General features: G+C 38.4%; 1 protein-coding gene across 5 annotated transcripts in view; it reads left to right on the top strand.

Moving 5' to 3' along the window:
• C11H12orf42 (chromosome 11 C12orf42 homolog) overlaps window positions 1-12,099 on the top strand; it is a 193,170-nt gene that overhangs the window by 117,799 nt on the left and 63,272 nt on the right. For all 5 annotated transcript variants that reach the window (XM_005572046.5, XM_005572047.5, XM_045365795.3 and 2 more), the window contains one exon: window positions 10,583-10,694. In XM_005572046.5, coding sequence (XP_005572103.3) covers window positions 10,583-10,694 — 112 coding nt within the window. The remainder of the gene's footprint in view (window positions 1-10,582; window positions 10,695-12,099) is intronic.

Below are 12,099 nucleotides of genomic sequence, written 5' to 3'. Positions count from 1 at the left end.
CAAATATTCACACTGAGCTCTTTTTGCAGCATAAAATAATGTGTGGGCTTGTGTCTTAGGGAGGCAGATAATGAGATGGGACATCAGTTGTATTTTTATTTATGGTCTTGTAAAAAGAAAGCTAACAATAGGTGAGGATGCCTGATCTCATTTGGGTGGATAATTAATAACTAAGTGGAGATAGTAACTTTGTGCTTCCCCTGGAAGACAACTTCACAAAGCTAATTTCTGGAACCATGATCACATATAAAACCTCAGATGATATTGAGAATTGTGATTTTTGTGTGTATTTATATCTATGTATCTCCTTCTTCTCTGTGGATGGTAGGGACCTAAGTGTCTATGTGTGTGTGTGTAAACTGTAGCCTTGACCTTTTTTATTCACTGTTTAATTTTTTTTAACACCGTATCTTTTCTTCATCTGCAAACATTATCTTTTCCCTTTCAATTTTCATTGATAATTTCTTTCCATTCATTTGCTTTCCACTTCTGTGGTTGCTTTTCCACTTAAACATTCACAGCAACAATTGTTACTCTTAAATCTCGTTTTCCAGATCAAGCTATTGAAGCTTAGGGAGGTGAAGTAATTTTCCTGGGATCACATAGCCAGTAGATGGTAGAGGCAGGATTCCAACTGAGGTATGAATTCCAAATCCCATAATCTAGAGCATATGTTATAATGCTCCAACAAGCTGTGTGTTAACTACTTTTAGATTATTCCCTTTGTCTTTATCACAATTCTGTTTTATTGGCTGAGGTAGAATCCCCTCTCTCTCCAGTGACTAGAGACCAGAATGAATGTGTCTGAGGTCCAGGTACCTGCAACTTAAGTGATTCTTCATGGGGTCCAGGATTTGTCTTGGATGGGGATAGTGAGGTAAGAAGCATGGCAGTTACTACTTTCAGGGAGAATAATCATAGAGACAAGTTAGTGCCTATGGTTATCCTGGTAAAAAGAATTGGGAGGATGCCTTTTGAGGAAGCTGGTTGGATACTCCAGGACCACAAGATGGATAGCCACAGGAAAAAAAAAAAATCATCCAAACCTAGACAGTGTAGACGAGTGAGCAATGAGGGTATCTGGTCAAACATGGTAGACTGGCCACACTTATTCATATCCCTTTCCCTAAACTCTGTAAAATTTGTGGTGAAACAGAGCCTCTAAATGGTATGCTGCAAATAGGCTGCATGTGGGCAGAAATATAAATTTATTGAGCCCTTTTGGTGGTCATGTAGGAGCTGGAGTAGCCAGGTCAGCTCAGGCTAGTTCCCCCTGGCTTTGAGTAGCTTCTTCCATTTGCCCCAGCATTCCCTACAACTATTATCCATTTTTAATGTCACATGATTTTGAAAGATTGAAACACCCTGCTTTAAAACAAAATGCATTCACACACAAAGACAAAGACAAAGAGAGAAGACTATACTAGGTGAGGAATTTCAACAATTTTTGGAAAGCTGTAAAGTTGGTTAAAAAGTGATAACTGAGTTAACAGAATGAAGTGACTCCCAACTTCAGTCTACACAGGGGCCTGATGAGGAGAAGTGAGTCAATTCATGCTACCCCCCAGAAAAACCTGGATCCTGAAGGTTCTCCATATCTTCTAAATCAGGGAGTGCACACAGGGCTTGGAACAGGGGCCTGGTAAGGGACCGGATGCAGAGTTCTCTTTCCTCTTGGCTCACCCTGCAGAGTTGGGACAAATATTTATTATCTGGCAAAATAAGGCTAGAAGGACTCCCAACTCATGGATGAGGTGGGGGCTCCAAGTAGGGATTTCTTGAAGTTTTATATCACGCAGGGCTTAGAACAGGGGCCTGGTGAAGGGCTGGATGCAGAGTTCTATTTCCTCTTGGCTCACCCTGCAGAGTTGGTACAAAGATTTATTCTCTGGCAAAATTAGGCTAGAAGGACTCCTAACTCAGGGATGAGGTGGGGGCTTCGAGTAGGGGTTTCTTGAAGTTTTAGATAGTGGCCTGTGGAACACCCAGGCCGTTTCCTCCTGCTCTCTTCCCAGAATGCTGCCGGTCTGGTAAATACATTCTTGGGCTGGTGCTTGGAGGAAATACCAGGGGAAAGCCTTTCCCATTCTGATGGTGAGGGACCTGTCATTGGGAAGGTAGGCTGGCTACCCCATCATGCTTCAGGGAAGCCCACTGGTCATAAGCGCTACCTGAGTGAATCCAGAGCTGCAGTCAGCTTTTTAGTGCCTTTCTGTTATATATGAATGGCAGTCAAGGCTCTCAAGGATCCTTGAGGAAGGCTTTTAACATGAGATAAATGAAAACAAGCAGAAGAGAGAAGCTCAGACGACACTGAAACAACCCAGGGAACCAAACAATATGAACACAAATCTAACACTACTAAGGCAAACCCAGACCCTAAGATCAAAACACTCAGGAATAAGGGAAGAGAGAACATCCATTAAACAAGAATAGGATGCCATATTTTAAAAAGTGACAACAACAAGAAGAAATAGACAGGAATTATATGTGTGAAAACCAAGATTTTTAAAAAGAGCAGCATAAGAGTGAAAAGATAAGTTAAAGGAAGCCCTTAGAAAGTAGAAAGGAAAAGCTTTAAAAATGGAAGACAGAGTGAAAGAGGGGAGAGAGCGAGAGCGAGAGAGAATGAGAACACAGGGGAGAAAATTATTTCTAAAAAAGAAAAAATGTTTATAGAATTGCAAGAGAGGAATTTCCAGATTGTTACGGCTTACTCGAGTGCCCAGTATAATGAAAGAAAACCCACACTAAGACAGTTTGTTATAACATTATTTCAATAGTCACAAAGAGATCATAAAAGTTTTCAGAGATGTAAGAACAAAGAATACAAATAAAACAAATATCTCCCAGATAGATCACAAACAAAGGAACATAATGGTATCAGACTACATCAGCTTTTGATGCTAAAAGACAGAGAAATTTTCTCCTTTTAAGTATTATTTTAAGTTCTGGGATGCATGTACAGAATGTGCAGGTTTGTTACATAGGTATACATGTGCCATGTCGGTTTGCTGCACCTGTCAACCCATCATCTAGGTTTTAAGCCCCGCGTGCATTAGGTATTTGTCCTAATGCTTTCTCTCCCCTTGCCTCCAACCCCCCGACAGGTCCTGGTGTGTGATGTTCCCCTCCCTGTGTTCATGTGTTTTCATTGTTCAACTCCCACTCTTATGAGTGAGAACATGTGGTGTTTGGTTTTCTGTTCCTGTGTTAGTTTGCTGAGAACAATGGCTTCCAGCTTCATCCATGTCCCTGCAAAGGACATGAACTCGTTATTTTTAATGGCTGCATATTATTCCATGGTCTATATCTGCCACATTTTCTTTATCCAGTCTATCATTGATGGGTATTTTGGTTGGTTCCAAGTCTTTGCTATTGTAAATAGTGCTGCACTAAACATATGTGTGTAAGACGGAATTTTCAAAAATACATGTGCACTTGTATAAACAATCTTCTGTCTAACTTGAGGCAATATATGGCCAACTGAATACACTCAGTAGATGGTAGATATTATTTTCTTTCAAAGTGGTAAGATATCGGTCTCATATTTTAAGCTTTGGTACGAAGTGATCTTGCAGGATAGGAGAAGGGCCACCTCCAAATCTCATGAATGAGAAATATAGAATTCTGTCATCTTTCTGACAGCCTTTGACCTTGTCCATTTGACTATGAGAATGTAAGGCTTAGCCTGAAAAATTGTATAGATACAGTCAGGGCAAGCTACACAATTTGTGGAGCCCAGTGTGAAATGAAAGCAGGAGAAAGGGTGGTTAATAATACTAAAATATAAAACATTTTTCTTTATAACTATGTTATTAATTATAAAATGTAATAGGGGTAATAGCAATACATGAATGACAATCTGAACCTACAACATGAACAAATTAACATTTTGGTGTTATAATTTTTTATGATGCAATAAATAATAATATGTTGCTATGTGATAATTGATCATAAGCTGTGTTTCGGGGCTTGCTTTCTACACATTCCTTTACTAGGTCATTATATGTTATACTTTCAGCAATTTCATCTTTAAGATTGCAAATCATTTTTGATGATTTTTACTTTGAGAAGAATATTTTTCCTGATACAGCTGACCCTAAAACTGCTGAGTATTTTACAGACTCCAACAACACTGGGATGCATTTCTGATAAATTATTCTGAAATGTAAATTAGTACATCTAGAGCTGATGATTCTTACCGAATAATTTTTCTAAAAAGATTTAAATTTTCCTTCAAATCAGTTTTGGATAACTCTGAATTTAAATTTAAATTTATAAAAGGTCATTTTTATGTTTCTTCTGACATTTCCTATAATTTTCAAGTCTTACAAGAAACTGAAAGTGGCTTTATGATTTATATATAATTTAAAGCAATTCCATGGAGATCTTGCTAATCCAGTGCAAATAGAGAGAGAGTCACTTCAGCTTATTACTCCATGGCTTACTACTTACATTGGCAACAACAAAATACTTCATTTTAGTTATAAGGGTTGTATGTTGTAGCAAATATCATCTCTTTCATTTTTGGAATACGTAAATTACCTAGAATATTTTGGCTTAAATGTGTGTTTGGAGATTGATGCCATCTAAGACAAAGTGAGCATTGTCCTTATCAGAATCATCTTCATCAGAACTGGTCAGTTTTATCTAGAGCAAGCGTGTCTAACCTGCTTGCTCTAGGTTGAACAAGAGCAACCAGGAGCAAGCCACACGTGGCCCAGGACGTAGCGTGGACCACATGCAGCCCCAGACAGCTTTGAATACGGCTCCACACAAATTCATAAATTTTCTTAAAACATTATGAGATTTTGTGTGTGTGTGTGTGTGTGTGTGTGTGTGTGTTTTCTCATCGCCTATTGTTTGTGTTGGTGTATTTTATGTGTGGCCCAAGATTGGACACCCCTGACCTAGAGTGAAATAAACTTCCGTAAACATAGACTACATTTTGAACCCTCATCTCACAAATACAGATCTCTTGACACCAGGCAGAATGGCCAAGAAAGTATAGCTTATCCAGCTCAAGCTAGCTTACCAGAGAAGTAATTCAAAGCCAAGAGACACTTGCCTTATGCTGTTGAAATAGCTGCAGCAGCCACAGACGCTACCATCTCTCACAATCAAACCTCAATCTGGAAATCTCAAAATATCCCATTAAACCTCGCTGATTCTGAATTCCAATTCATGCAGCCAGTGGAATGTGATGTGCTCAGATCTGGGCATTTGCTTTGTCCAGACTATATGGATCAAGAACTGGGGAAGAGTAAATCCCCAAATACTCGTTCATGAAAGTAGAATAAAATATGTAACAAAATGAAAAGTAACAAAAGTGGTGGCAGTAATAGAGGTTGCAGTGTTCCCTTTGAATTAGAATTCAGCTTAGTGTAAGAGAGTGACTAAAAGTTTACACACAGATCATTTGTCTCCAGACCCATCAGCATTGATCAGATCATAATACTTGGCAGTAGGTTATTTCTCGTTAACACTGCATTGCATATGCCTCAGTGGTAATAGATTAAGAACCATGATTAAAAACACACAGGGCATGATGATACCACATCAAATTGATAATGCTCCATGTAGAGGAAATAATAGTTTGATCCAACATTTATATATTCAGACACTTGGATTTGTATACCTAGTGGCTATTCTCAATCACAAATTGATTTTCCACTTGCTGAAATTCCATTCCTGTCTTATTGTCCAGATCTTACTTTTCCACTAAAGAATGATTCTGGATTTCAGCAAAACCAATTTAGAAAACTTTCTGCCAAATAATAAGACTGTTGAAGAAACCTACACTTTTGGTTTTGGTCTGCAGGGGTGGTACATTTTTCATGATCATGTGGGACAAATACTGAGATGGAGAAACTCCAATTTCTTTCCTTGTCCTCTAATTACAGTTGCTGCTAGGTGTCCTAAAGTTGAAACTTCCTTTACATATTGCCAAGAGAGAAAGAAAATATGCCTTCATTGGCTACTGTACTTAGAATGGCTTCTAAAACCAAGCAAGAAAACCACACTGTTCTTGGCAGGCAAACAATTGAAAAGTACAGGTGCTGGGAGTGTGCACAACCCCAAAATCAACATGACTTGGGAGGAGAGGGGGCTAGATAACAAAGAAAGGTGCTTTTCATTCAGAGAAATTTATTTCTTTTAAATATTTGCAATCTACAGCCGATAGCACATGAGGCCACTTGGCATTATTTCCCAACAAAGGGGAGGGCTGGTGGTAATGAGCAGATGCTTGAGTGGCCTGTGGCGTGAGGTGCGCCATCCGTCCAGAAGATCAATATTTACTGTTCTTGTATCTTTGTGGTGAAAGTTTGCTCATCTTAAAAAAGAAGGTGGGGTTGTGCTTTCATATATAGAGCATGGGTTTGACTTCAGGCAGTGAATCAACTAAAAGCCACAGTGTCTTCACAGAGAGGAATCAGTACCTGTCTCCCCTGCTCAACGAAGAAATGTAAGGTGTTTTAAGGAGTAAAATGCATCAGGTCCATGATATGGAGTGTCTTTGTCTGCATTCATTCCTTTTCATTTCAGTAAATCATACCCTGATGAAAGGTGCAATTTGAATATAATACTGCATTTCAACATTTGTTTTAAAACATACATTAATTCCATTCAGTCAAATTCAAAACATATCAATGAAGCAGCAGGATGCACATAACAGGGACTGTTATGTGCTAGGCATTGGGCTGACCAAGATGAAGAAACTGAGACTCACTGCCTTAGCTTTTTGGTGCCTCAGTTTTCCTACTTTGTCACCCTTGGATCACAGAGGGGAGAGTCCTGTGAGATGGGGTTGGGGGCAAGAGATAAATAGATGGTGGGTCATGACCAACCTCCTATACCATAGAGTTTTGCATTTTGTTCTTTAGGTCAGAGTGTGATGGGCTGGGGATTTGTTAAAATTCAGATCCTGATCCAGTAGGTTTTAGGGTGAGGCCAGAGAATCTTCATATCTAACAAGCTCCTAGGTGATGTTGGTGATGCTGGGTCCTGAGCCACACTTGGAGAAACGAGAAGTTGATCACTTGTATCTGTCACCCAGGATGACTGCTAAGAGTGCACATGCCTGGGCTTATCCCTTTAGACATATGTGAATCAAAATTTGCATTTTAACATCTTCACCAGGTGATTTTTATGCATGGTACAGTTTGAGAACCACTGTTTAAATGGTGGGAAATCAATGAACACTATTAAGAAGGCCAGTGCCATATTTAAACTTGGGTTTTAGAAAGATAATGCGAGAAAGAAAATTCAATGGAGGTGAACTGCAAGCAGGGATGTGGATGGAGATGCTAATAGGTGGCAGAGGACTGCAGATATGGGAATGGGACTGGAGGACATTGAGAGGGTGAGGTTGACAGGAAATGGTTGTGCATAGATCTGAGGGATAAGGGAGGAAGTGGATCCCAGGGTGATCTTCTAGTTTCTGTTTTGGACACTTACGTTGGACACTTTCTGTTTTGGATGCTTTCTGTTTTGGACACTTAGGTTGCTGACTGTGAGGAGGCCACAGTGATCTTCTAGGTTCTTTTTGAATACTTATATTGTGCTTATTCTAAAATGGGGAAGCAGTATGGAATGGGGTTAAAAACATGGGCGTTAGAGTAGGAAAGAGTGGATTTGAGACTTGCTTTCAATACTTAGTACTTGTATAGCTTTGATAAGTTACTTAGTTTTTTATGTGTAAAATGGGGGTAATAGTTGTTGTGGGATAGCATTCGCCCCATTTTGTAAAGGTGGAAACAGGAATAGAGAAGGTAAGTTGCCCCGGCTTGTATAGAGAGCAGGGTGTGGAGATGCAGCTTGGATGTGGACCTACATGATTCTACAGCCCATGCTCTGAGTTATCACCTCCAAGATTGCCCATGCCCACATACTGTCCAGATGGGCGGTGGCTCTAACCAAGTCAGGAAAACAGTTTTTCTCTCATTTCACTTTCTCTCAAGCCCTCTCTTGGAATCACTGCTGTTCCTGTGGTACTCTTCTCTCTTTAAAATGGTAGAAATTCTCTCCCTTTCACTTATTTTAGCTCATTTGTGATGATTTTTAAAGAAGACTCTACTCAATATCAAGCAAATATAAAGAAAGAAAATGCTAGCAGCAAAAAAGTCTTATAAAGTATAGGTTTCTGACCCTTCCTTAGTTAATCTCCCATGCTCCATGACTGGTACAACTGGACTGGGTCTCTCAAGTCCCAGCTGCCTCCTGCCATTTAAGAGGTGTGTATCTTCTTAAGCTTCCATCTCTGCCTCCTTGATCCACAGTTATGGAAAAGAGAGAGTTCCCACTCCAGTGCCTTCCTAGGACCCTCTCACTTAGCTTACAGTTTCTGGCTTGAGACACAAACCTTTTCCTCAGGGAGTGGGTAGAGTTGGGTGACTGATAGGCCGTGTGAAGTGACAAGATGAAAACCTTACCCTTTCAGTAAGATACTATTGCTCATGCAGGGATGAGTTGACCTTGTACAGACTCAGTAAATTAATGCTATCCTGAACACATAATATTCACAATATCCAAACAGTACTAGCCATACGTTAATATCCAATATCCAAATTTATACAATATCCAAATCACCTGAATCGATAATATCTAATCATATCCAAACAATACAAATTACACATCAAACCAATGGGAAGTTGGTTCTGATTACATGTTTAATGACTAGTTTTTATTTATCTATATTATTATTTTTTAACTTTTATTTTAGTTCAGGAGTACATGTGCAGGTTTATTATATGGTGAACTGTGTACACCCACAGGGGTTTGGTGTACAGATAACTTCCTTACCAGGTAATAAGCATAGTATCCCATCAGGTATTTTTTCTGATTCTTTCCCTCCTCCCCCACTCCACCCTCAAGTAGGCCCTAGTGCCTCTTATTTCCCTTCTAGTATCCATGTCTTTTGTTGTTTAGTTTCCACTTATAAGTGAGAAGATATGGTATTTGGGCTTCTGTTCCTGTGTTAGTTTGCTTCAGATAATGGCCTCCAGCTTCATCCATATTGGTGCAAAAAACATGATCTCATTCTTTTTTATGGCTGCACAGTATTCCATGGTGTATATGTATCACATTTTCTTTATCCAGTCCAGCATTGATAGGCATTTGGGTTGATTCCATGTCTTTGCTATTGTGAATAGTGCTGCAATGAAGACACATGTGCATGTGTCTTTATGTTAGAATGATTTATATTCTTTTGAGTATATATATCCAATAATATGATTGCTGAATCAAATGATAATTCGTTTTAAGTTCTTTGAGAAATTGCCATACTGCTTTCCACAATGACTGAACTAAATTACACTCCCACCAGCAGTATATAAGTGTTCCCTTTTCTCTGCAATCTCGCGTCTGTTATTCTTTGACTTTTTAGTAATAGCTGTTCTAACTGGTGTGAGATGGTATTTCATTGTAGTTTTGATTTGCATTTCTCTAACGATTAGTGATGTTGAGCATTTTTTCATGTGCTTGTCGGCCACATGTATGTCTTATTTTGAAAAGTTTCTGTTCAGGTCCTTTGTCCACTTTTTAATGGAGTTGTTTGTTTTTTGCTTGTAAATTTGTTTCAGTTCCTCATAGATTCTGGGTATTAGACCTTTGTTGGAAGCATAGTTTGCGAATATTTTCTCCTATTCTGTAGGTTGTCTGTTTACTCTATTGATAGTTTCTTTTCCTGTGTAGAAGCTATTTAGTTTAATTAGAGCCCATTTGTCAATTTTTGTTTTTGTTGCAATTGCTTTTGGTGTCTTTCTCATGAAATCTTTGCGAAGTTCTATGTTCAGAATGGTATTCTCTAGGTTATCTTTCTGGGTTTTTATAGTTTTAGGTTTTAGAATGAATAGTTTTTGATTTAAATCAAATTGGATCCTTACTTATGACCTTATTTCATATTATTTAACCAAGATATTTGTAGTTCTTTCTCCTCTTTATTTTCTGTTTTTGCTATTTCAAGGTGACAAAGCTTGATTTAAGAGCCTCCTTTCCCCTACCTTCTGACCCCTTTCCCTATCCTCTGCCTCTCCATTCTTTCATACACTGGCTGTTCCCAGTGCTCGGAATGACTCTCATCCAAGACCTCACATGGCTACTCCATCTGTGCCAGTGAATCTTTGTTTTCATGTCACCTTGTCTGAGAAGGTATCTCTTATTTTATGTTTTTCATCTTAGCAACAGAAAAATCACCATCCAATCTATTGGAGATATATTTGTTTATTTTTTGTCACTCTCCCCTAATATGTCAATTTCATAAGGGCAGAGACCTCGCCTCTTGTATCCCCACTACCTAGAATAATATCTAGCATATAGTGTAACTGAATAAGATTTTTTTCAATGAACAAATAATTAAGTTAATTAGCCTCTTTAATGAATACATAAGAGGAATGTGCATGTAAAGGTAACTAGAGTTAACTGTGATTGTTTTCAGGATTGTTTCATTTAAAGAATAAAGAAACAAAAATATTTAAAAAATATCACTCACTTTAGGGAAGTAAGAGTGCTAGGTGGCATGAATTATTTTGGAGCCATTAACCTAATTTTATTTTGTGTATTTTTCTCCTCTATCTTACAGAACATCCCTTGTTACGAAAGAACTTCAGTGACCTGCTCCAGATTCATTAATCACATGAAGAATTTCTCTGAATCTCCTAAATTTCGTAGTCTACACTGTCTAAATTTTCCAGGTAAATTAAGACATAATCCCAAGAAAGACCAGAGTTTCCAAAGAAACTGGAATATGTACAGGTAATAATCATAAAGATTTTATTGAGGAACAGTTGCACTGTGTTTCAAAATGGCAACAAAAGAGGGAATTCGTTGGCTCATGAAGTTAATAAATCCAAAGGTGGACTGGCTTAGGGCATGGCTGGATCCAGTGTTCACCAATAATATCATGATTAATTTCATTTTATTAATTTCCCTGTTGTCTTCACTAAGTTGGGTTCATTTTCAAAATGCCCCTGGCATGTAACATGCCCTGGCAGCTATAGGCATATCTGATTCTTAGAGCTTGTAATTTCAAAAGTACAGAAACCCTCTTGTTTCATTCATCTATAACAGTCTCTACTGCTTATCCAATGGCTCTGATTGGCCAAACTTTGGTCTTACGTTCACCCCTGGAATCCAGGTAGCTGGGAGAATGGAATACACCAGTCAACATTTGCTACTTCTGAGGCAGGGGAGGTGGGCCACTTGATTGACAGCTGCACTTAAATTACACAAAATGTGTGTGTGTGTGTGTGTGTGTGTGTGTGTGTGTGTGTGTGTGTGAGAGAGAGAGAGAGAGAGAGGCAGATAAGGAGAGAGAATAGTAAAAGGATGATTTCCCTAAATAAGTTGATATAGGGCAAGCAAAAGAACATAATTTTGTGTCAAGCCAAAAATGATATATAATTGTATTAGTTATATTCCCCATAGCACTGTCACCATAGATGATTTTGACACCCTGCGACTGTCCATAAACTCCATTTTTAGGACCATTTCACTGATCTGAAATGATATATTTAAATGTACCTGTCCAATTTACTACCTAAGAGAAAATGTTTTTAGGACAACTGATAAAGCAGGTAACTGCTACATTTTCATTTGAACAATGCATTGTTTTAGAATGTATTTATTCATTCTCTTATATTTATATGCTAACAAAATTCATTGCATATGTATTCATATCAGGGCCATTGAAAGGTTTTGTTGATTTTATAATGGTTTCAAACTCTTGGAGTAATGTAATTTTAATGAGTTTTTTGAGAATCACATTGTGGTACACACTCAAATTCTACTTAAAAAGAACTGAAAATATTTTTGTGGGGGGAATAATAGATTTACATCGCTCAAAACCCAAAAATATAAAGAGGTATATGGAAGACAGTCTTCTTCCTACTTCTGCTCCAATCTGCCTCATTCCTCTTTCTCCCATGGGAAAACACTTACACTGTTTTCTTGAGAATCCTTCATTGTTTTCTCTACGCAAATAAGTGTGTTTATGACAAATGAAAGTGTACAGGTGAGTAGCAGTATTCTGCACCTCAGTCTTCACTTATCACTATATCTTGGAGTTCTTCCCGCATCATTTCATTGAGTGCTTTCTCA

Source organism: Macaca fascicularis, chromosome 11 (assembly GCF_037993035.2).
Source record: "Macaca fascicularis isolate 582-1 chromosome 11, T2T-MFA8v1.1".
NCBI lineage: Eukaryota > Metazoa > Chordata > Mammalia > Primates > Cercopithecidae > Macaca > Macaca fascicularis.
The sequence above is the reverse complement of the archived record's forward strand: the minus strand, read 5'-3'. Positions and strand labels throughout refer to the sequence as shown.